Source organism: Carlito syrichta, unplaced genomic scaffold (genome assembly GCF_000164805.1).
Source record: "Carlito syrichta isolate Samal-C Ts95f unplaced genomic scaffold, Tarsius_syrichta-2.0.1 Scaffold301780, whole genome shotgun sequence".
Classification (NCBI taxonomy): domain Eukaryota; kingdom Metazoa; phylum Chordata; class Mammalia; order Primates; family Tarsiidae; genus Carlito; species Carlito syrichta.
Window position 1 is genome coordinate 534,719 of NW_007245876.1, and position 25,923 is coordinate 560,641.

At 40.0% G+C, this 25,923-nt stretch overlaps 1 protein-coding gene across 2 annotated transcripts in view; it reads left to right on the forward strand.

The window, feature by feature from the left end:
- The window catches only part of LOC103257519 (WASH complex subunit 2A-like), a 68,967-nt gene that overhangs the window by 11,679 nt on the left and 31,365 nt on the right, over positions 1–25,923 (forward strand). For both annotated transcript variants that reach the window (XM_008055219.2, XM_008055221.2), the window contains 14 exons: positions 1,003–1,176; positions 4,285–4,378; positions 5,418–5,479; positions 6,958–7,005; positions 9,167–9,277; positions 9,668–9,755; positions 10,247–10,303; positions 11,329–11,447; positions 11,913–11,970; positions 14,309–14,368; positions 15,004–15,177; positions 17,266–17,393; positions 20,142–20,228; positions 23,859–23,960. In XM_008055219.2, coding sequence (XP_008053410.2) covers positions 1,003–1,176; positions 4,285–4,378; positions 5,418–5,479; positions 6,958–7,005; positions 9,167–9,277; positions 9,668–9,755; positions 10,247–10,303; positions 11,329–11,447; positions 11,913–11,970; positions 14,309–14,368; positions 15,004–15,177; positions 17,266–17,393; positions 20,142–20,228; positions 23,859–23,960 — 1,362 coding nt within the window. The remainder of the gene's footprint in view (positions 1–1,002; positions 1,177–4,284; positions 4,379–5,417; positions 5,480–6,957; positions 7,006–9,166; positions 9,278–9,667; positions 9,756–10,246; positions 10,304–11,328; positions 11,448–11,912; positions 11,971–14,308; positions 14,369–15,003; positions 15,178–17,265; positions 17,394–20,141; positions 20,229–23,858; positions 23,961–25,923) is intronic.

Consider the following 25,923-nt stretch of genomic DNA (forward strand, 5'->3'; position numbering starts at 1 on the left):
GTCGAGGCTGTGGTGGCCAGGAGTGGCCACTGCACTCCAGTCTGGGCGACAGAGTGAGACTCCAACTCAAAAAAAAAAAGAAAGAAAAAGATACAACTTTAAAAAAAAAAGTTAAGTTAGAAAGACTTCAGTGCTTGAGATAAAAGACTAAAATACTTGAAGAGTTTTCTTCTTTGTCCCTCAGAACAACACTATATGGTTTGGTTCCTTTTGTAGTTATCTGTCAACTACTAGAATATTCATGGTGGGGGGTGGAAATGACACTAAGTATTTTTCAGTATTTCTCACAATTGTTGGCTCACTTGTGTCTGAGGGGACTGTCATTGATTTTGTAGGCAATAGAGACCTGTGGGAAATAAGAACAGACTTTCCTTTTTGAGGTGGGGTATTGTTCTAGGGTGATACAAATAGACTAGAGATGAAACTGACCTACTTTTTTGGTGTGGAACAAGTTTATAATATAATTGTAATTGTCCATTTTTTTGGGCTATAATTGAAAAATGAAATATCTGGCTAGAATATTTTCTTCTAAGTCTTAACTCCTAAAATTGTCCAAGGCACCATTAACCAAGGCTAGTGGGATAATTATGATGAATCTACAAATCTTTGCCCTTTATTCAGTCAGCAGTGGGGAAATGACATTCATTGTTAGGGTACTTTTATACAACTTTTTTATTTTTATTTTTTCATAAGCCCTTTCTCCAGTGTGAACTTTTACACAATGTGTCTAACTGAACCATCACACAACAGTTCAGTAGATGATGGACCAGGAGCTCCCGGGCCTTAGGCAGTTTCATTCAAGTCCAGAAAGTGGTAAATTTGGGATTTGAAACTTTCAGTCTTGTTCCAAAGTCTGTGTCAAGCATTCAATAGAATCTGACTTTGTTAACAATTTAAGTTTTTTTTGGCACACGAGGCTAGGCTTTAAAGATAATTCACAGTGTTTTCTTTGGGTGGTATTAGTATATTGGCGGTCCATACTGCATGGTATTTGTTTTATAGGAGAAGACCCGGGAACAGAAAGAGGTAGATCTCATTCCTAAAGTCCAAGAGGCTGTGAACTATGGCTTACAAGTATTGGACAGTGCATTTGAGCAACTTGATATCAAAGCGGGAAACTCAGACTCTGAAGAAGATGATGCTAATGAGAGGATGGAACTGATCCTTGAACCAAAGGTAAAGACATTCAGTTAAAATATTTATTGTTGCATCTATGTCATGGGTACTTTACTTGGACACATGATTAGTAAGTCAGGGACTTGACCTCTGGGCAGTAAGCATGTCACTTAGCAATCTCACATTGACTCTGTCAGAAAGACTTGCTTTGCCTGAGCTTTGATTGAGCGCTTGTGAGGTACAAGGCAGCATGCCAAGTTAGGGGAGAGCAAAGATGCCAGACAGGCCTCTTAATTCTCAAGGTGCTTGTTACAGTCTGGTGGGAGAGAGGAGACATTTACGTGAGTGGTCATTGTAAATATTCTGAGAATGAATTAACTTCTAACTGGGACATTAGGTGAAAATGAAATATGAATCGGGGCTTGAAGGATGGGGAGGCTCATGAGAGGTAGAAAGTGTTAGGAACCTAAAATTGTGTAGCTTATGCTAAAGAAAACCGCAGAAGTCTTGAAAGACGTCTGGATTGTTTTTTGATTTTGGTTGTTACAAAGAAAGCTGTTATGAGCATTCATTTCCAGCCTCCCTGTTAATCTAACAGACTTTGCTTTAGTATTACTTTCTCTGTTTGTTAAAAGAGGAAGTAGGGCAGCATACAATCACTCAGTAGTAAACACACAAGGTTGCCATAGTGATTGCGTGAGTTTTTGTGACACACAAGTGCCTTTTGAATAAAAACATGCCAGAAAACCAGACCCTTCTAGTCATTCATTAGCTGCACATTTCCCTTCTAGTTGGAGCTTCACAGAGTTGTACTAAATTGGAGCAGATCCTTTAGTACGTGTACATTTGCTGGCTTGCTCTTTCACTGTATGAATTTAGAAGTCAGCAGCAGACCCTGGGAAATGTATTGCTTGGGCCACACCTGATACTTTCAAGTTGCACACAGCTTTCTCTTTTCTCTTTCTTTTCTGAGTCAGCCAGAATGAGTCCAGATTGGCATTGTCTTTTTACACTTATTTGGTTGCTGTTGTATCTTTAACCTTTACAGTCTTCCCAATCTTTCTGTTGTGTGAGACATCAGAGTTGCTCTCTTCCGCCCCCTAGGGTCCACTTGATAGGGAAAGATATAGGGCCAGAGGGCAATGCCTTACAGTGGACAGGTCAGCTTTTCCTCTTGCAGTAGAGGTAGGAGTGCTTTCTTGATCCTACATTTTTCACATGTGCGTGGTGGGTGGGACTGACAGACTGACATGGGCAGGTCTCCAGCAGGCACTATTTGTATCTGCAGTCTTCTGCATCTCATTCTGTGTTTTCTCATCTGGTCTTATTTTACTAACTTCTCTTTTCTAAATTCTACAGTGAACCGCAAGGGGGGTGGGGGCATTGTTATTGTTTTTTTGTTTTTTGTTTTCTCCCAGATAGGTTCTCAAAAGTTTCTCGGATATTTCTTTTCTCTTCTTCTTCTTTTTTTTTTGTCAGTCTCACTCTGTTGCCCAGGCTGGAGTGCAGTGGCACACTTACCATGGCCACCCCAGTGTTGACCTGTGGGGCTCAGTGATCCACCTGCCTCAGCCTTCCAAGTAGCCAGAACTATAGGCACGCGCTACCACAACCGGCTAGGATATTTCTTTAGTTTATGTTAACTGCGTTGTGTTCATTGTAGATATTTGCATGGTTGCCATTGTTTCTTTTCTTTTCTTTTTTTTTTTTTTGAGTTGGAGTCTCACTGTGTTGCCCAGGCTGGAGTGCAGTGGCATGCTCCTGGCCACCACAGCCTTGACCTGCTGGGCTCAGATGATCCTTACGCCTCAGCCTTCCAAATAGCTGAAACTACAGGCACGTGCCATCACACCCCCAGCTAATTTTTTGATTTATTGTAGGGACGAAGTCTCACCATGCTGCCCAGGCTGGTCTTGAACTCATGGATTCAGGCAATCCTCTCGCCTTGTCCTCCCAAAGTGCTGGGATTATAGGCTTGAACCACAGCACCTGGCTAGTTGTTTCTCTTTATTTAGCCCATACATTATGTGCCCTGCTTCAGTCTTCTTCTTTGCTGTGGTATAACATGAACAACTCTGCCTTGATTCCTTTTGTACCTTATTTGTGACCTCTGTGTTTACCCTCACCCTACCGAACCCAGGTGTACTCGCCTACTTTCTCAGAATTATATGTAAGCATTTAGATTATTTCCTCAGTATGCTTTTCTCCAAATTTAGAACTACTATTGATGATTCTCAAGATGTACATGTTTGTATATGGATACATATGTTCATATATATGGAGTTTAAAACAGTACTGATGAGCTAAAATACATATATCTAAAATATAAATATATGTATATTTTATTTATATATGACATATGTATATATTGTTTTTATGATACATTATATTTTAATATCTTATTTGTATAAACGTAAATATATTTTTAAATAAACAAATACAGTTTTTGGCATACCAGTGTGGTGGGGTTAGGACTCATCAATGTTCATCAGAATTTTTGGTTTCTTTCCTTAGTTCTCCTTCTTTTAGATATTTTACTATAAGGTTGTTCCCTTTTCCTTAACTACTGTTGGTAAACTTTTTGCAGGCTTTTTGTCATTTTTGTTATTTTTTGTTAATTAGGCACTTGGGGACTAAGATTCTGTGTGATTCAGCTTTATTCTGTGATCTTTAGCTAGGATTTGACTTACAAAAAATTTTTTTTTGAATCAGAGTCTCACTCAGTTGCCCAGGCTGGAGTGCCAGTGGTACACTCACAGCCACCCAGAGTCGACCTGCTGGGCTCAGGTGATCCTTCCCCCTCAGCCTTCCAAGTAGCCAGAACTACACATGTGTGCTACTACACCAGGGTAATTTTTTGATATATTGTAGAGATGAGATCTCACCAAGTTGCCCAGACTGGTCTCGAACCCCTGGGCTCAGGCATTCCTCTCGCCTCAGCCGTCCAAAGTGCTGGGATTACAGGTTTGAGCCACTGCACCTGGCAGATTTGACTTTTTAAAAAATGAGTGGATTTTTGTCTTTTAAAAAAAAAAATTTAATTTTTTATTCTTTACCTTTAATATATAATTTGTTTGAGATAGTAAAATGAAATAACATATTAAGTGGAACATTTAATTCATTTTCAACCTAAATGTTTGATGTCTTCTTCCCTTTTGTTGTTTACAGGATCTATACATTGACCGTCCTTTACCCTATCTGATTGGGTCAAAGCTGTTCATGGAGCAAGAAGATGTAGGTCTTGGAGAGCTGTCTAGTGAAGGTATTCATCACCAAACATTTTTATTACTTTTAAATTTCTGTCTTAACTTTTTATGTTAAAATAATTTCAAACTTTAAATTAAAGTTGCAAGAGTAGTGTAAAGAATCCACATTTTATCTTTTTTTTTTTTTTGAGTTGGACTCACTCTGTTACCCATGTTGGAGTGCAGGGGCATGCTCATGACCACCGCAGCCTCGACTTGCTGGGCTCAGGTTATCCTTCTCCCTCAGCCTTCCAGGTAACTGGAACCACAGGCATGTGCCACCATGCCCAGCTAATTTTTTGATTTACTGTAGAGATGAGGTCTCGCTGGGTTTCCAAGGCTGGTCTTGAACCGTGGGCTCAGGTAATCCTCTCACCTTAGCCTCCCAAAGTGCTGGGATACAGGCGTGAGCCACTGTGCCTGGTTTATCATGTTTGTTTTATCATTCTCTCTCTATATACATATTTTTTTTCTTGAACCTATTCGGGAGATGTCATGCCCTGATACTTCTAAATATTTCTTTGTGTGTTTTCTAAGAACAAGGACATTCTCTTATCTAACCACACTATAATTACCAAAATTAGGAAATATTTCTAGACATAATTCTATTATCTTCCATCATAGTTACATCTTGCCATTTGTCCCAATAATGTCCTCTACAGTCTTTCTTTTGTTCTCTGGTCCCAGGACTCAATTAATCCAGGACTAGTCATGGCATTTTGTTGTCAAATCTCTCTAGTCGTATTTTAGTCTGATACAATTTCTCAGTTTTTCTTTGCTTTTCATTACCTTGACAACTTTGAATAGTAAAGGCCAGTATTTTTTTTTTTTTTATTTGTAATGAATAATTTTTTTTGGATAAGTATCTTGGAAGGAGATACTTTGAGACTACTCAAATATCGCATTCCTCACAAAGATGCTTTTAATTCTAGTAAATGGTTATAGATAGTTTTGTCAAAATTTGTGGGATGCTGTTGTGGTGGTTTGTGCTTTTGAGACGGAGCAAATGACATTTTTTTGTGAATATTTATGGTAAACCTTATTTCTTTTCAACAGAAGGTTCTGTAGGCAGTGATCGTGGCAGTATTGTGGACAGTGAAGAAGAGAAAGAGGAAGAGGTGAGGGCTGTTTGGTGTGGTTAGGTCATGGTGGGCAGGAAGCTTAGGATGTGTTTAGCAAGCTAAATAAATAACCTATTTGTGAATTAGCAATTTGTTTTCATAACACTTTTAACAGTAATAGAAGTCATATTCTAAAGTTTTTTTCCATGGGATTAGATTTCCTTTTTTTCTTATATATGAAATCAAGAAAAACTGCTTTTCTCTTTTTCACTGTTACCCTCCTTCCCGCCTTGCCACCAGATTCCTCTTTCTTCCAATATAGTTTCAGGAGAACAGCTTAGATATTTTGGTGGAATCTCTGCCTGGATATAGTCTTTGAGTATATTCTGTCTTAGAATAATTCTAGGGGAAAAAAATAAGTCTGCATTTAGAGCTCTTTTTTTTTGGCTATGAAACCTTTTAGACTAGAGGATGCCTAGAGGATCCACTGACATTTTGCTTTGCTGCCTCCTCTAGCACCTTCATATCCACAGAGCATAATCTGATGAGTAGGTATAGGGTTTCAGAGTCTGGGCCTTGACCATGGTTGTATCTGGAGTTGTTTTTTTAGATGGGGTATTTGTTATTGCAAAGGGCAGAACCATTTTGAAGGATGATTCTTGAGTATGAGATTTGTTTTTCTTTTTTGAGTTGGAGTCTCACTCTGTCATCTAGGCTGGAGTGCAGTGGCGTGCTTACGGCCACTGCAGCCTTGATCTGTTGGATTCAGGTGATCCTTCTACCTCAGCCTTCCAAGTAGCTGGAATTACAGGCATGCGCCACCACGCCCAGCTAATATTTTGATTTATTGTAGAGATGGGTTCTCGCCAAGTTGCCTAGGCTGGTCTCAAACCTGTGGGCTCAGGCAGTCCTCTCACCTTGGCCTCCCAAAGTGCTGGGATTATAGGTGTGAGCCACGGTGCCTGGCAAGAGTGCAACTCTTACTTAAGAGGTTAGAGCTGAAAGTGCAGGTGATATGAGTGGATTGTTAGACATGAACCACAATATTATGTTAATTGGAACAACACTTCACAATATTGCTAACTATTCATCTTTTCTGCATTTTGTTTTTTGAGTGGGAGTCTCACTTTGTCACCCAAGCTGGAGGGCAGTGACACGCACATGGCCACCTCAGCCTCATCCTGCTGGGCTCAAGTGATCCTTCTGCCAAGTAGCTGGAACCACAGGCATGCGCTATCATGCCCAGCTAATTTTTCTTTATTTATTATAGAGATGAGGTCTTGCCAAGTTGCCCAGGCTGGTCTCAAACCTGTGGGCTCCCAAAGTGCTGGAATTATAGGCATGAGCCACTGCGCCTGGCCTTTTTCCTGCATCTTGATATTTAAGGTGACCAGTAGTCTCACCAGCACAGATACGAAGTATCAGAACTTTTCCTCAACTTGACATAGAGTCAGGTTGCCCTAGATTTAGACCTAAAACTATTTCTGTGTCTCTGAGTAAAGCTTGTTTAACAACAAAGCATTTTTTCCCCAAAGGAGTCAGATGAAGATTTTGCCAATCACAGTGACAATGATCAAAACCGGGTAAGGCTCATGTATTGAAGTAACTTATTTTTAAATTTTAATTGAAGCATAACATATATTAAACTTACTTTTGCATGGTTATGACAAAGTAAGGATTTTTTAATGTTTTCAACTTTTTTCTTTAAGCATTTCATATATTTAGGCTTAATATCCTCTTTATATATATATATATATATTTAAAGTTTTCCTTTATAATTTATATTAATTTTCTTAGAAAACAAAGTAGTAAAAAACAAAACTGGTAAACAGAGACTCTAAAAGAAGGTCTGGATACCCAAATTGAACTATTTCACATGAATTCCCCCTCCTGTTTTAAAATTTAAGACAGTATAACACTAACATTAATGAACACTCACAAGGTGAAAGCTTCTAATCCTGCTGCTTTAGCACACTTATTTTAATTTTTGAATATCTAAGGGCATGTTATTTTCATAGGCATCTTTTACGTTAACTTAAGTGTTTCCTTGTCATTTAAAATAGTCTTTGTAATTTGCCTTGTACACTTCTATAATTTTAAACAAATACTGATATATAATACTGTTGTAGTCTCTAAATATGTATATACAGGAAATAGTTTATTTCTTGAGTTTTATTTTTGAGATAATGTTGCATTTAATATTTTCATGTATAGAAATTCTTTGCTTCTGTGAATTGCTTCTTAGAAATAAGGGGATGGTCTAGAGTTGTGTTAGTGGCTTTTGGTACTACTATCTGATGGATGTTCTAAATTACGGATTGCACATTGATTTTCCTACAATCTCATCAGCACTGGGGTGATGATTTTAGAGAAATATTTGCCATCATAATATATGTATAGTGGTGTATTGAGATAATCTCAATTTGCACTCTAATTCCCTAGTTGGAAAATATATTTTCACAAAAAAATTTCAACTATCAAATGAAAGATTTTGTACTTTTTGGTTGATACATGTATTCCCCTAGTTGTAATCACAAATGTGTTTGCACATCTATAATCAGTCTTGTTTCAGAGAATATTTATTTCTATAGAATTTACTATTAAGAGCCATAAATACAAAGTTTTTCAAATAGTGCAATATAGTGATTAGAAGCATTGCTTACTTATTTGTTTTTATTGTTAAAGATAGACTTTCTTTGTGTGTCACATCTAACCTCAGAGATAAGAATTAAATTAGATAATAAAATGCTTTTAGCATCATGCCTGGCACAGTTTATTGATTCAAACATTAAAACTTTTTTTTTGGGGGGAGGTTGGAGTCTCATTCTGTCACCCAGTTTGGAGTGGCATGCTCACGGCCATTGCAGTCTCGACCTGCTGGGCTCAGGTGATTCTTCCACCTCAACCTTCCAAGTAGCTGGAACCATAGGAATGTACCACCACGCCTGGCTAATTTTTCAATTTGTTGTAGAGATAAGGTCTCGCCAAGCTGCCCAGGCTGTTCTTGAACCCCTGGGCTCATGCAATCCTCTCACCTCCGCTTCCCAAAGTGCAGAGATTACAGGTGTGAACCACCACACCCTACTACAACATTTTTTTAGACTATAAATTATACATATCAGTGGCTACCATTGGACAAATCAGAACTTAACAGATAAGGCTAAGTTTGAGCCCTCTGATTCTTACCTTCTCTGCATACTTTTTAGAGGCAAATGGGATTATGATCTGGGAGTGTGTCTTTCCAACTCCTTTTTTTTTTTGTAAATATATCCATATCCATATGCATGGTTATGACAAAGTAGAGTGTGTGTGTGGAGGCAAGGTATCATGCTGAATTTGTCAGTCTTCACTTTTTTACTTGATCTACCTTGAATGGCTTTCTAGTTGTAATAGCTTATTCCTTTTAACCATTAGCCTGAGTTCTTATTAAGATAAGACTATACTTAGTTTGTTTATATTTCTTTAGTAATGGGCATTTTGAATATTTCAGTATTCTGCTTTTATATATTTGCTGTTACATTCTTATTAACTAATACATTTTTTTTGTTTAGGTTCTAAGTAAATCTTGTGTGTTATTTGTCCCTGCACATGTACTGCTTCATAGCTTGCTGCATTATGATAATCATCATTCTCATCTTAAAAAGCTGTTACCTTTTTGAAGGAAGAGCCAAAAAGCTAAGTGACACTATCACTTTTTAGCTTGATGATTGTATCTAATAGTTTTAATTTGATGTTTATATTCAGCACACCACACAGATGAGTGATGAAGAAGAAGATGATGATGGCTGTGACCTTTTTGCTGACTCTGAGAAGGAAGAGGAAGATATGGAGGGCATCGAAGAAAATACTAGACCTGTAAGAGAAACTGTTGACACATAATTGTAGTGTCTTGTTTTTGCATTATGGTTTTCATTTCATTTACACTTTTGAAAATAATGATGAGCATTCTGAATTGCTTCACAAGTACCACTTTCTTCTCTTAGAAATCAGGTCATTCAGAATATATTCATTTTCAGAGTTTTTAAGACCCTATTGCTCCTCTCTCTTCCCTCAAAGGGACATTTTGAGTCTTGTTTCCTAAGTGATCTGTATAGGGTACATATGTTTAAATTCATTTAATTAAACCCTAGTTTCTCCTCAATTCAATTTCTTTGCTCTTGTTTACATAATATTGTTAGGTGTCCAAAAGTAAACTGTACTAGTATGATACTAAAACATGATTCTTTTGGTCTCTTCTGCCTATAGAAAAGAAGTAGACCTACATCTTTTGCTGATGAACTGGCCGCTCGGATCAAAGGGGACGTGGCGAGCCGAATAGAAGAGGAGCAGACAGGTGAGCCACAGATACAAGTGGCTAGTGATGTGCAGGGCCCTCTCCTAACTTCACTTAGGGCAGATTTCCCTTTTTAGTTATTAAGGCAAAAGAGGCTTAAATTGTACTTATTATTCTTTTTTTAGTTTATAGACTCCTTAGGATAACAGAGCATTGTGGACCCACAAGAAACATGCATGTGTACACATCCAGATAGCACTACACATATAATTTTTGGGATTAATGGAGACCCCAGAGAACCATTGGCATCAATTTAAGAATTCCTGGCTCGATAGTTATAAGAATAACTATCTTATAGACAAGGCATTGAGTTAAGTACTCTGGAGTCGAATGTCTTGCTCTTAGCTTATGAATCATGAGGATGACAGATTGTAAAGAATCAGTATATACATTTATACACACACACACACACACACATATACACATATACACATATACTCTTAGAGTAGACTATTGTTAAAACTGAAATATTCTTCAAACTTTATCCTCAGGAGAAGCAAAATCTCAGAAGACACTGAAAGAGAAGAAGGAAAGAACTCCTTCAGATGGTAGATCTTTTCCTTCAATTCTTATTATTTTGGAAGCTTTTTGACTCAGGAGTGTTGCTTACATAACTCATAAAGTGTTACTTTCAATGCTGACAAATGGGGTCTGTCTCCATTTACTTTTTCATAACATCAAAAAGCATGTTTTGGGATGCTGGGAGGAGAGATGGGTGTGGAGTAAAAATGTGAGGATTAGAATTTTAAGATTTTATAGTAATTATTGCCTGTCTTTCTCGAATTATCTAGAAATAGAAATAGAAAATAGAAACTTTTTAGTATTTGTTTTCAGTAAAGACTATATCAAGCCCTTTTATTTTAAATAGTAATGCTCATTGTGTCCCACTCATCATTGTATCAGTTTGCAGATCTCTTTGTTCTGTCTTCACTTCCCTCAGATTCTTGGGAGGATAGGTCTTGAATTTGACAATTGAACTATATATCTATTTCATTTTTTTTTTTTTTTTGAGTTGGAGTCTCACTCTGTCACCCAGACTGGAGTGCAGTGGCCACTCCCGGCCACCGCAGCCTCGGCCTGCTGGTGATCCTTCTGCCTCAGCCTTCCGAGTAGCCGGAATTACAGGCATGCGCCACCACACCCAGCTGATTTTTTGATTTATTGTAGAGATGAGGTCTCGCTGCCCAGGCGGGTCTCGAACCCACGGGCTCAGGCAATTCACTCACCTCAGCCTCCCAAAGGCGCGGGATTACAGGCTGAGCCACCGAGCCCGGCTCTGTATATCTATTTCAAAGTAAACAAGTCTAAATGAAGGGACTTGCCTAAAAGAGTTCACTCTGTCTGCTCCAGACATTGAAAGACCTGAGAGTGAGAGCCCAGAGAACCTTTTAAGGTCTTCATTGGACTGTTGAGTGGGTTTTTTTTTTTTTTTTTAAATTCATCAGATTGCCCTTATTAAATATGGTTAGATAAACTCCATGCCAGTTTTGGAAGTATAGAAGCCAACCCTGGGTATTTGGGTTCCAAAACCATCTTTAACACTCCCTGCAAAACCTTGCTTTCCATTTGCTAGATGAAGAGGATAACTTATTCGCACCCCCTAAGCTGACTGACGAGGACTTCTCCCCATTTGGCTCTAGAGTTGGCCTGTTCAGTGGAGGCAAGGGACTTTTTGATGATGAGGAGGAGGAGGTGAGTCAGTAGTACTCAGCAATGCTTTCTGTAGCTGTGTCATGGGTCCAGGAAAGAAATACACTTTTTGCCTTTAGTGGAGAAAAAAATGGTTTCTCAGTTGGCGGTTGGTTGTACTTTCATATTTTGGGGGATATTGTAAACTGAGAATCACAGTGACAAATACTGTATCCTGATGTTCTTTCTTAGGTGAGAAGAGGATGTGAGTGTGTTAATAGTGAAGAATTTACTTGACTAGTTGATTATATGTTGTCTTTTTCCATCTTTGTATTTAATTCCTAGACAGGCCTAGATTATTTAAGGGTCTGATTTTGCCGTGGCTTTCAATTTGCAACTGATTTTCTGCCAGAACAGTAAATATGTAGATTTAAATTTTGTAAGTTACTTTTCCTTGGAAATTTTCAAATGCAGCTACACTTTCCCCTGCTTTTTTGAATTCGTTGTCATGTACTTTATTACAACCAGAGTGACCTCTTCACGGAAGCTCCTCAGGAACGGCAAACTCCAGCTTCCGGTAATGAAGGTAAGCTGGGATTGGGGCCACCTCTGTTTTTTGGAGCAAAGAGTTCAAATAAGTTTCTTTATTAGGAGATGGCAGCCTGAAGTTGTTCCTACGCCTTATTTCTCTGTTAAGCAAGAAGCTGTTGTTTTTATCTTTGTCCATTTAAAGCAGTTTATCTTTACTAATTCATGTCTTGGAAAAAAACAGTACCATCTATGAACCCACATCACAGGTTGCTTTTTTCTTAGGAGATACTTCATAAAAAGTTAGATGGGAAAAGTACTCTATAGCAGAGTTGAAGTTGAGGTTGTTTTTAATCTAATGAAGTTTTTCTTTTTTGAGTTGGAGTCTCACTCTTTTGGCCAGGCTGGAGTGCAGTAGCATGCTCTTGGCCACCGCAGCCTCAACCTGCTGGGCTCAGGTGATCCTTTCACTTCAACTTTCAGTGTAGCTGGAACTGCAGGCATGTGTTACCACGCCCAGCTAATTTTTTGATTTATTGTAGAGACTAGGTCTCTACAATAAATAAAGTCTGTTGTCCAGGTTGGTCTCAAACCTGTGGACTCAGGCAATCCTCTTGCCTCTTCCTCCCAAAGTGCTGGAATTACAGGGATGAGCCACTGTGCCCGGCCAATTTAATGAAGTTTGAAGAAATATTTCTAACATTCTGCATATAAGTTGGGGACTAATAATTCTCCAACCTGGTGTGTATCACAGTTATCTGTGTAGTTTTTAAAAAGCACAAATATATATGTGTGTAAGTATATATGTGTGTGTGTGTGTATATGTGTGTGCACACATACACACATATATTTATTTTTTTGAGTTGGGAATCTCGCTCTGTCGCCCAGGATGGAGTGTAGTGGCACGCTCACAACCGCCGCAACCTCTACCTGCTGATCTCAGGCTATCCTTCCACCTCAGCCTTCCAAGTAGCTGGAATTACAGGCGCGTGCCACCAAGCCCAGCTAATTTTTTGATTTATTGTAGAGATGAGGTCTCACCAAGTTGCCCAGGCTGGTCTCAAACCCCTGGGCTCAGGCAGTCCTCTCACCTCAGTCTCTCAAAGTGCTGGGGTTATAGGCGTGAGGCTCTGTGCCCTACCTATATATGTATTTTTTGAGTTGGAGTCTTACTCCCTCGCCCTAACTGGATACAGTGTCATGCTCACAGCCACTCCAGCATCGACCTGCTGGGCTCAGACGATCCTTCCGCCTCTGCCTTCCAAGTAGCCGTATCTATAGGCATGCGCTACCAACCCGGCTAATTTCTTATTTTATTGTAGAGATGTGGTCTCGCCAAGTTGCCTGGACTGGTCTTGAACTTGTGGGCTCAGGCAATCCACTTGCCTCAGCCTTCCAAAGTGCTGGGATTATAGACTGAGCCACTGAGCCTGGCTGCATACATATATTTAAACCAACAAATTTCATTCCATTAGGTTTGTGGTAGTTCCTGGGAATTAGTTATTTTAAGTGACTCAGCCTTCTAGGTACATGTCATCAGAGTTGGGGGTCTCAGAAGCCCCTCCTCTTGCTTGCTATGCTGGCGACCCACCTGGCTGCCCTCCAGTTTCTGCTCCTCACATTTTGGCATCAGTAACTTGCCTAATTTCCCTCTCTTTGTTCTTATTGTCTTCATTTTTTTCACTGATGTCTCACTTTTTGCTGCTCTTTTTACTTGTTTATTCTCATCAAATTGGAATGGGTAGAGCTAGAACCATTTTGGGGAGCCCTGGTCATGCTATCCCTGCCTCCCCAGCTGTCTTGCCATCTTCCTTCTCCTCCCCAGCTAACCCCACTGCTGTTGCTTTACCATAGTCAGCATGATTTTCCATGGTTCACAGCTCAGATTATATTCACCCCAAGAAAAAAGTCTTGACATTGGTAGAGAAGAGAATACTAAGGAATTTTTAAATGACTTGTTTAGGAAAAATTATTTTTATTTTTATTTTTCTTGAGTCAGGGTCTCACTCTGTTTGCCCAGACTGGAGTACAGTGGCACAATCATGTCTCACTGCAGTCTCAATGTCCTGGGCTCAGAAGATTCTTCTGTTTCAGCCTCCTGAATCGCTGGGACTACAGGCATGTGCCACCATGCCTGGCTAATTTTTTTATTTGTTGTAGAGACAAGGTCTCACTATGTTGCCCAGGCTGGTCTCGAACTCTTGGGCTCAAGCAATCCTCCCACCTTGGCCTCCCAAAGTGCTGGAATTATAGGCATAAGCCACCATGCCCAGCAGAATTAGTTTTAAAAGGTCTCCTATTAGCCATGTGGTATGTTGCACATATTTCAGGAAGGTGGGTTTAACAAGGAAGTTACTTTCTTTGTAAAATGGTTATCCCCTTTTTTCTCATTCTAGAGTCTTCATCCTCCAAACCTGGAAAGAAAATCCCAGCAGGAGCTGTTTCTGTATTTTTAGGTACCATAACTTAGGCTTTACTTTTCAAAAACAATACAAATACTATTTTTTTTTATTGTTTAAGTTGTCATCTAGGTTATAGAAACAGCTTGTTTGCTATTGTTAGCTTTTATTCTCCTAAAAATCAGTGACCTTGGACTTTTTTGTGTTTGGGTGACCAGTGATTCTGCACTGTGAGACATTCTCTACCAGTAAAGGATAGAGGTTATTAGGCCCTGTTAGTGTGTTTTGTGGATGAACTGAGACTAAAAAGTTCTTGGTGGATGGTTCTGCTCTTTTTCATTTTCTTCTTTTTTTTTTTTGTCACCTAAACTGGAGTGCAGTGGCATGCTCATGGCCACTGCAGCCTTGACCTGCTTGGCTCAGGCAATCCTTCTACCTCCCCCTTCCAAGTATCTGGAACTACAGGCACATGCCGCCATGCCCAGTTAATTTTTTGATTTATTGTGAAGACGAGATCTTGCCAAGTTGCCCAGGCTGGTCTCAAACCCTTAGGCTCAGGCAGTCCTCTCAACTCTGCCTCCCAAAGTGCTGCGATTACAGGTGTGAGCCACCGCACCCATCTGCTTTTTTCCATAAAGACAAGAGGCCCACACTAGTGCTCAGCTGTGGCTGACTTGTTCCCTCATCCACAGGGGACACTGATGTGTTTGGTGCTGCTTCTGCTCCATCACTGAAGGAACCCCAGAAGCCTGAGCAGCCCACTCCAGGGAAGAGCCCCTACCTCCCAGCTCCTGCTGGCCTTTTTGATGATGATGATGACGACGATGACTTTTTCACAGCATCCTGCAGCAAACCTTCCAAAACAGGTACCTGTTATAGCCTCTATTTCTGGGAATTTAGCCCGAAAAAGAATATTGGCTTAAAAAGGACATAGGCTCCCCTAGTTCTGTGTGTTTTGTAGTACCAGAATCCCTTCTCAAGCATTCCTGTTATTGAATTGTCTCGTCTGTATTTAAATAATTATGGTGATTTGCAGGCCTCTATTTCATGAGCCACTCTTCACTGCTCTGGAAACTAATTACTAAGATTATCTTCCTTTGGAGAGCTGAAATCTTTTCCCCTATAACTTTGCTTAAAATTTCTAGTTCTGACCTTTAGAATTATGGAGAAAGTTTTAATCATACGTTATTCCAGCAGTCCTTAGTAAATTGCATGAGTAGCTTGTCATGTGCTAGCTGTTTAGTTCCCAACTTTTCTTTTCTCTGCCAAAAAGCACAGGTGTCCTTAACCTTTCCTCGCATGACAGGGTTTTCAATTCCTTGACCACCTTGGCACTCTCCTTTCAAACATAAGTTTGTATGTTCAGGGAGTCATTCCTTTAAAACCATTTGTTTTTTAATTTGCAGATAAATCTTCCAGGGGCTCTTGTCAAAATGAAGGCTCTGATTCAGTGGGTCTAGATTCATTGTGTGCTTTGCCAGAAGAGAAAGATTACTAAGGTGCTCACAGTTTCCAGCAACTTGGAAAAGGAAAGGATTACATTAGGAATAGATTGAACCAGAATGCGGTTAGAAGCAGGCTGTCTGGATTTAACTCTCCTTTTCTACTGTTAGGTGTAGAAAGTAAGGATGGAAGCAGAAGTGTGAGGGGAAAAAATAGCCATGTTATTCTAGAAAAAGTACAAAAGGATGCATAATACATAAATCTAGGCTAACTACGATAATGATGCATGAAGGTGGTAATGCTTCTTGTAGCTCTGAGGGACTCTCACTTAGGGGATATCTTTGAGAACTGGTTTAGAATCACCAATAAGTTGATCACTTTCTTTGATGATGACATTCATGAGTCAGTGCCCTTGTTTCAGTAACTTTTACCTCACTCTGTACAGCAATGCTTGTGGTGGTGAAAGGTTGGAAACTACCCAAATATTCATCATTAGGGTAAGCTGTGGTCCTTCCATTCAGTGGAGTTTTTTTGTGTATATGTATTGTGGTCTCACTCACTGCCCAGGCTGGAGTACAGTGGTACCATCATGACTCAGGAGCCTTGAATTCCTGAGCTCAGCCCATCCTTCCACCTCAGGCTCCCGAGTAACTGGTACTAGAGGCATGCACCGCTACAACAAGCTAATTTTTTGATTTTTTTCTGTAGAGGTGAAGTCATGCTATGTTGTCTAGGCTGGTCTTGAACTCCTGGGCTCAAGCAATCCTTTTGCATTGTCCTCCCAAAATGCTGGGGTTACAAGCGTGAGTCACCATGCCTGGCCCATTCAGTGGAATTGTGTGAAACTGTTAAAAAGAATGAGGGCTATGCATGCTGATTTTGGAAGATTTTCTAAGTGCATTAAGTGGAAAATGCAAATGGTAAGATGTCTTATAATTTATAACCTTATTTGTGAATAACTAAAGTTAACTCATTAGTATGTCCTTTGGGGGGAATTAGAAGCATGTATACTGTTAAACTGTTGTGTACTGTTAAGCATGTATACTTTAAACTGTTTCCTGTCTTCACCTTGTTGAGTGAGCAGGTGAGGAGTTATGAGAGGATTTCAGTATTTGCTTTTATTTGCTTCTGTATAGTTTGATTTTCTAAAAGCAGGAGCCAACCCTCACTTCTCAGATTCCTTGAATGGTTGACTTAGAAGCCCTCTCAAATGATCTTTCTTCCTGTAGGTTTCTTTACCTTTTAGGCCAGTCCAAGCTACTGTAAGCATAGGATGCTGCTGCTTTGATACGTTTGTCAGTCAGATGATTAAACCATCTGTCCTGTGTTTCAACTGATCTGATGGTTTGTTCTTTGAAAAATTCTAAGGGAAGAGTGTTTTTATTTGTAATTAATCAAGAAATGACATACCTTTCTATTTATTCTTTGATAGGAAAGAGTTTTTAATCTATGAATTTTGTGGTAGGATTTTTGACGTAAGTGTAATTTTGTGCCTTGATATCTTTTTAAAGGTAAAGTCCAATCCACTGCTAGTATATTTGATGAGGAAGAAGGAGATCTGTTCAAAGAAAAATCAGGGGCATTGCAAAAAGCTACTGTGAATCAGACAGAAGAAAGTAAAGAAAGAGCAGAAAAAAAGGTGAGCAGGAGAAAAGAATGAATGAAGAAGTGTTGATCTGGGGCATCTTATTAATTTAGGTAGAACTCAAAAGAAAATATTGTTCACTTCCATATTTGCATTCAAGAACTTCAAATAAAAAGTGGAAAGAAGGGTACACCTATGTAACTACCACTCAGATTTGGCAATTGTTAGGATTTTGTCAAACTTTTTTTTTTTTTGAGTCCGAATCTCACTGTCACCCAGATCGGAGTACAGTGACACGCTTCCGGCCACCGCAGCCTCTATCTGCTGGGCTCCGGCGACCCTTCCGCCTCAGCCTTCCAAGTAGCTGGAACTACAGGTGTGCACTACCATGCCTGGCTAATTTTTTATTTATTTATTGTAGAGACGAAGTCTCGCCAAGTTACCCCGGCGGGTCTTGAACCCGCGGGTTCAGGCAATCCACTCGCCTCGGCCTCCCAAAGTGCTGGGATTACAGTTGCCAAACATTTTATGTATATGAAGCCTACTACATATAAATTTTTTCCTGAACTATTTGCATGTTAGTTATTTGAACTATTTGCATGGAACTGTTTTCATGTAGTCATTGTGACATTTTACTCCTAAATATTTCATTAAGCATATCTTGAAAAGATTCCCATATAACCAAAATGCCATTATCAACAGCTATAAGGTTAACAGTAATTCTATCATAGACTGTTATATCCAGTCCATATTCATGTTGTTCCAGTTTTCCCCAAAATATCTTTGTAAAATCACACCCAGAAAATAAAATGCTGACTTAAAATGATCTCACATACAGTGCATATTCCAGTTTCCTCTTTTGTCCCCCAAATGTCTTTTCTTTTCTTTTCTTTTTTTTTGTGTAGGTGTCTTACTCTGTTGTCCAGGCTGGAGTGCAATGACATGCTCATGGCCACTGCAGCCTTGACCTGTTGGGCTCAGGCGATCCTTCTGCTTCAGCCTTCCAATTAACTAGAACCATAGGCATGCACCATCATGCCCAGCTAATTTTTGGGATTTATTGTAGAGATGAGGGCTCACCAAGTTGCCCAGGCTGATCTCGAACTTGGAGGACTGTCTTAGGCAGTCCTCTTGCCTCTGCCTCTCAAAGTGCTGGTATTATAGGCGTGAGCCACTGTGCCCGGCCTTTTAAAATAAAATATATATATATATATATATATATATATTTGAAGAAACCCATATATATATTTATATATATTTAAAGAAACCCAAGATCTTGGTAATATGTCTGCATTGCATTTGGTTGTCCTGTCTCTTTGATCTCCTTTTAATCTAAAGCAATTTTCTTGTGGAGTGTTACATTGTGAATTTGCTTGATTGTATTTCACTATTAGATTCAGGTCAAGTATTTTTGGCAAGAATACTGGCAGGCAAGGTTGTGCACTTCCATTGTATCCCCTCTCAAGACACATCAGGTGCACTGTCTCCTCTGTGGTGATGGAGTTTTGTTACTTGGTTAATATGGTGCCAATCACACCACTTCATTGGAAAGGTGCCCTGTTCTGTCATTAATAAGTTGATCTCTAAAGTGGTACTTGGGCACCACTGTGTAAATATCTATTCTTTGCCAGTCTTTAGCTTAGTGGTTTTAACATCCATTGATGATGTTTTCCTGAACCAATTTTCCTGTTAGTGGGTACAAAAGGATGTTTTTCAAATCCTACATTTCTTCTACATTTATTGACTGGTGTTCGTCTGAATAGAACTTTCTCTTCCTTTCCTTCCTTGCGTTTTTATTGTCACTTTGGGATCATGGAATTATTTATTTAATGTATGATGATCCATTACTATCATTATTATTATTTTTATTTATTTATTTTTTGAGTTGGAGTCTCACTCTGTCGCCCAGACTGGAGAGCAGTGGCCACTCCCAGCCACCGCAGCCTTGACCTGCTGGGCTCCGGCGATCCTTCCGCCTCAGCCTTCCAAGTAACTGGAACTACAGGCATGTGCTACCACGCCTAGCTAATTTTTTTTGATTTATTGTAGAGATGAGGTCTCGCCAAGTTGCCCAGGCGGGTCTCGAACCCGCGGGCTCAGGCAATCCACTCACCTCAGCCTCCCAAAGGTACGGGATTACAGGCTGAGCCACCGAGCCCGGCCATTATTATTACTTTTTTATGGCTTAGATTGACCTGCATTTGGCCAGTGGCCGCATGCCCAGCAGTCTTAAAGCCCTTCTGGCTGCTCTCCTATCCAACTTGTCCCTCCTCTATCTAAAGCACGTCCCATCGTGTCATGTCCTGTGAAACCCTGACTTTCCTCTGCTGACTACATTGGGCCCAGCATTCAGAATCTGGTAGGCTCTCCTGCAACCTGCCTTTCCTTGCTGTTTCTGACTGCACATGTCCCATCAGTGCACTGTATAATGTGGTGCTCAATATACCAGATGTGGCTTCTGCTTTATCCTGCTGTTCTCTTCTTACATGGCTTCCTTGGCCTGGAGCATCCTTGCTTGTATCATCCCCTATTTCTATGCATTGTCTGTCCTGAACCATCTACTTTCTCACAGAGTAGTTTCTTTTCTGTTTCCTAACTTATACTAATTTTTACATTCTTTCTCGTGATACTTCTTTGTGTGAATTTTATACACACTGAAGGTCCAAGGCGTTTTGGTTCCCCAGGTGCCTACCTTGATGCCTACCACAGCATAGACTCAGTTCATTATCTGAATGGATGATTGAGTAAACCCTCATTTCTTGATATCTTATTTTTAATCTTCAATTTTTTCCCCCAACAAAGGTTACCCTACCTTCCAGCAAAAATCTCAAACCTTCGTCAGAAACAAAGACTCAGAAAGGCTTATTTTCAGATGAGGAGGACTCCGAGGTATGGAATTATTTTTCTTCATTGTTAGTTTTATGGATATTAATTTATGGATAGGGCATTCAAAACTATTTCTGAACAGATTTTTCTCAGTAGAAATATAAGACTTTTTGTTAAGTACTTCAGTTCTTACATTCATTGTCTAAACATACAGTCTTTATTTTTTTGAATCAGAGTCTTCTGTCACCCAGGCTGGAGTGCAGTGGCACAATCATGGCTTACTGCAGCCTCGACCTCCTGGGCTCAGGCAATCCTTTCGCCTTAGCCTCCTAAATAGCTGGGACTACAGGTGTGTGCTGCCAGCCATGGCTAATTTTTTAATAGAGACGAGGTCTCACTGTTTTGCCCAGACTGGTCTCAAACTCCTGGATTCAAGCAGTCTTCCTGTCTCGGCCTCCCAAAGTGCTGGGATTATAGACGTGAACCACCACGTCCAGTTGGGAACATATGGTCTTTAGAAAGCAATATGTTTATAGTACTTTTCACGTGGCTTTGAATCTATTGCATTTCATGGAAGGAAAATATTTTCTCTTCAGGAAGCACATAGTTTAGGCTGCTTATTGGTCCACGAGATGAGGCACTTGTACCAGATGGAAGTCACCATGCTGCTTCCTTTACTGACATTCTCACTATGGCTTGGTGCCATAGGGTACGAATTCTGTTATAGCCTTTTGTCTTGTGACTGCTAACAGGCAATTGCCTTGATCCCTTTAGGAGCACCAGAACCAGCACTCAAAAGCTTCACTACTTTTACTGACTCCCTCTGGCCTAGATCCTTATAGGAATTCTAAATTAGCCTTTTAGGGGATTGGAGACCTGTATGAGAATGTAATGGGAAGTAATAAGTCCCCTTCACAGAAAAATATGTGGATATTGCAGAAATTTACATGTAATTTCAAGAAACTGGACTCTAGGTTTTAGGATCTCATGGTTGGATTTTGCACTCACAGACAGGATGAACATGTAACACTTTGGGGGTGTAGAGTGATTACTCTCAAAGTAAACAATACCTTTGAGCTTATACTTCATTGAAGGTTAGGGTACAAAGGATGGGAATTAACTAAAGTCCAGTTAAGCCACACTCCTGACCTATGAGGCACAGTGTGATGGGTTCTGCACTTTTTATGTTCATGCTCCCCATGTGCCACTTGCACACCTTCATCCTGGGGTCTCTGCACTGGCTCTTGCTGCTCCATTGAATGCTTTTTTCAGAATCTGGATGTCTTGCTTCTTCATTGTCTGTGAGGCCTGGATGACCTACATGCAACAGCAAGTGTGGCAGCACACTGCACTCCTTGTCCCTTCTTCTATTTCATTGTTCACCACAGCACATGTCACGGGTACAGTGTATATTTACCAATTCATTGTCTCTACCCCCAATTAGGGTAAACTGCATGAAGGTGGAACATTTCATTTCCTGCTTGTATCCCTAACACCCTGTCTCTAATACTAGTGCTTGGCATGTATTAAGTCATCCAGTAATTGTCAACTACATGAAAAAACTAAATGTGAACCATTCCAGTGACTTGCAAGGTGTTCTCACTATTGCTGTGAAAAAAGTCACATCAAAAACTTAGTTGTTTAAAACACCAATAGTTTTAAGAGGTTGACTAGATTCAGCTAGGCCATTGTCACTGAGGGTCTCTTCGTTTCTGAAAGTGACTTGACTGAGAATCAGCTTATCCATTTGTCTGGTGCCTGGTGACTGGGGCCCCTGGGATATTCCTTTTCTAACCCTGTGTGGCCTTCCAGCATGCAGCTTCAGGGAAGCCGGAACTCTTACATGGTAGCTCAGGGCCACATGGGAGACTTCTGAGAAAGAGCTGGGTAGAGCCGTATGACCTTCTGTGTCACGGTCTTGGAAATCAGTGGTGTTCCTTCTGCCACATTTATTGATCAAGGCAGAAGGCAGTCACAAAGGCCCACCTAGGTTTAAGGGTAGAGACCGTAGACTCCACTTCTTTTTTTTGAGGGGAGTGGGGGAGTGCTTCTTCATTCTGTTGCCAAGGCTGGAGTGTAGCAGGCATGATCGGGGCTCACCGTAGCCTCAGCCTCCTGTGCTCAGGCAATCCTCCTGCCTCAGCTTTTCCAGTAGCTGGAACTAAAGGTATGCTTCACCATGCCCAACTAATTTTTTTATTTTTTGTAGTGACAAGGTCTCGCTATGTTGCCCAGGCTTGTCTTGAACTCCTGGGCTCAAGCAATCTTGCCTTGGCCTTCCAAAGGTTGGAATTACAGGTGTGAGTCCCCACGCTCAGACTTCACTTCTTGATGGTAGGAATGTAAATGAATTTGCAGACTTGTTTAAAAAGTCTCACCCAAGACTTTACCCCATGTGCACCATCACAGAGTGAATGTTTTCGTTGGATGTTGTCAGGATTCTTAGGCAGTCTAGGAGGTAGATAAAGCTTTGAACCAGAAGAAATGCTTTTTCACTCCTGCCTCTGGTATCCCAGAGTTGAAGTTCAACTTCAGACTTCAACTTCAGTGGAGTTGAAGTTTGCCCTGTGAAGTCGTTTTGGGAGACATGTTTGAGTTAATGGAAATGTCTTTTTTTTTCATTTCAAGTAAAGTATTAATTTAAGGGTCCAAAAGCATGACATTGAAATTTGGTTTTCTCTTTGCTTTGGTATCCTTTTATTTTCTTAAAGCAACAGAGTCCTTTCTTTTGCCAATATGTAAAATGCAGGAGGGGCTTAGGAAGCCTGGAGCTCACTGTGTGGCCTCTTCTACCTAAATAATCTCATGGGACTCTGTAGAGCACAGGTGAAAACCACTGTGCTGAGTAGAGGTCTCAGTTGGTAAGCTCATTGGGTCTGTATTTGAGGACTAGACTGATTCTTTATTTTAAAAAATTGTCCAAAAAGGTTTGATAAAATATGTTCTTGTTTTATTTAATTGTCTGGCTCTTATGTATTAGAGTTTCTTTTCCCAAGGGATTAGCTGTCCTATTACATGTTTCTAATTCACACAGCTCAATTTGCAGATCCCTCTTTGCAGGATAGGCTGAGATTTTCTAATACAACATTTGAAAATTTCTTGGAATCTAGCAGGTCTGCTCCTGATTTGCAACATCTTGCAGCTATAGTTCAAGTAGAATAGCAAACATTTTAAAATAAAAATTAATTTATATTTATTTAATAAATTACTCTCATAATCTTAGGACTGTCATAATCTTACTAAATAAAACAGTTGTAGAGCCAGTAATTTGGAAATCTAGCCTCAGTTTCCTTTACTGACTCTGTTTAATCTCTCTGATTCTTGAGACAAAAAAAAAAAAAGGAAGCCATTTTTTTCTTTCTTTTTTTTTCTTAGCACGGTAGGACATTGATTAGAAAACTTCCTACCTTATATCATATCATGCGGGAGGGAATACAGAAGTTTCTAGGCTCCTTGTAGCCACTTGGATTCTGTGGCTCTCCTTCTTACAGTCAGGCATTTGAATTGCACACACCCTGGGCAGACTCTGAGGCCTGTCCCTTTAAGGACTCTGTCTGAACTACCTTCTCTCTCATGAAAGAAACCTAGATACATGGCAGCCTTCATATCCCAGTCTTTAGTGTTTTATATTGACCTGATATTTAAAAAACTGAAATCCCCTGTTAACCAGCAACTTTGATCTCAATCCAACAGGACTTGTTTTCTTTTCAAAATGAGAGTAAGGTAAAAGGTGCATCTCTGCCATCTAGCAAGCACCCCACGACGGTCTCCCTGTTTGATGATGAAGATGAAGAGGTAACATTGTTATTACAACACTGGATAATTAACTTTTAGATTAATAGAAAACTGTTGTTGATGTAACTTTATAGCCAGAGAGGCTTATACAGTAGAAAAAGGTGACAGAGAATTCAGGCTACTTGAGGCTCAAATAACAAAAATATTTCTGTTTTTATTTTAGTGACTCCTTCCTTAAGTTTACCTAGCTGTAAAATGAGAGGACTTTAGACTCTTGACCTAATTCTTGTGGAAAGCTTTATAGATTTCTTTTTTTTTTTTTGAGCTGGGGTATCAGTCTGTCACCTAGGCAGATTATGACAATCTTGGCTCATTGTTGCCTCTACCTCCTGGGCTCAGGTGATTCTTCCACCTCAGCATCCTCAGTAGCTGGGACTACAGTCATGTGCTACCACACCTGGCTAATTTTTTTTTTTTTTTTGTAGAGACAAGGTTTCACTATGATGCCTAGCCTGGTCAGGGTTCAAGCAATCCGCCCGCCTTGGCCTCCTAAAGTGCTGAGGTTATAGGCATGAACCACTGTGCCTGGCCTATAGCTCTTGTTTATTTATTTATTTACTTATTTATTTATTTTTGAGTTGGAGTCTCCATTGCCAGGCTGGTCTTGTACCTGTGGGCTCAGGCAGTCCTCATACTTCAGCCCCCCCAAAGTTCTGGGATTACAGGCTTGAGCCACTGCGCCCAGCAAATTTTATTTTTAAAAAATCTGCTTTTTGAGAAGTACAGTTGACCCTTGAACGAAAATTCGCATATAGCTTTTGACTCCCCTAAAACTACTAATAGACTACTATTGACCAGAAGCCTTGCCGATAACATAAAACAGTCAACTATATAAATTTTATGCATTCCTAATTTTTTGATATTTCTAGGCTGTGTAGTTCGTCTGAGTTTCCTAAAATTGTCACAAATATCCAAAAAAATTTTCCAGTATATTTATTGAAAAAAATCCACATTTAAATGGACCTGGGCAGTTCATACCCATGTTGTTCAAGGGCCTGCTGTACTTTTTAGAGGGTGAATCCTTATTATACCCAATGATCTTCAAGAATGTCTTGGAACATTCTTGGGAGTGGAAAGGAGACGGTAGCCATGTTCTTACCTTGCCTTTTTTTTTCTAAAAGTAGGGGAGAGAAATAAGCAGACAAACCAAACCTTAACCCTTATATAGTACTGTGCAGTGACTGAGCTTATGGGCCTTGACTTCAGACCCTTGGGTTCATATCCCAGCTCCATTACTTACTAGGGACCTTGGGCGAATAACTTAATCTTTCTTAATCTCATGCGGCTTAACAGTGAATAGAGACCTTGTGCCAGCTATAGCAAATAACTAGTGTAAAGCCTTTGGCACAGTGCCTGGCACATAGTAAGTGCATAGTGAATGTGAGTTCTTATCATTTATCCCCATTGGACACCAGCTCATGATTCTCCTGGCCTTTCCTACCTTACCACGCTCTCCTTAAATGCTCCCTATTCTGTCTTTACATTTCAGGACTGTTCACCTGCTGTTGTAAGTTGTTAAAGAGTGTTTTTTTCCATCCTAACTCAGGCACAGACCCTCCGGTGCTTTTGTTCCCATTACCTTAGTAAAAACACCTTAATAGATAACTTTTGGAGTGCTTGACTACACAAGAATTTACAAATGCCATTGTGCTTAGAAGAATCAATCTTTAGTATGCCAGCGGTTTTATTTAGCAGTCTATTTCTTAACTTTGCATTGCCACTTTTTTTTTCTGAGTTGGAGTCTCACTCTTGTCTCCTAGACTGGAGTGCAGTGGCACACTCACAGCCTCTGCAGCCTTGACCTGCTGCTGGCTTAGGCGATCCTTCCATCTCAGCTTTCCAAGTAACTGGAACTACAGATGCACACCACCACGTCCGGCTAGATTTTGTGATTTATTGTAGTGACAAGGTCTCATCAAGTTGCCTGGCTGGTCTTGAACCTCCGGATTCAGGCAATTCTCTC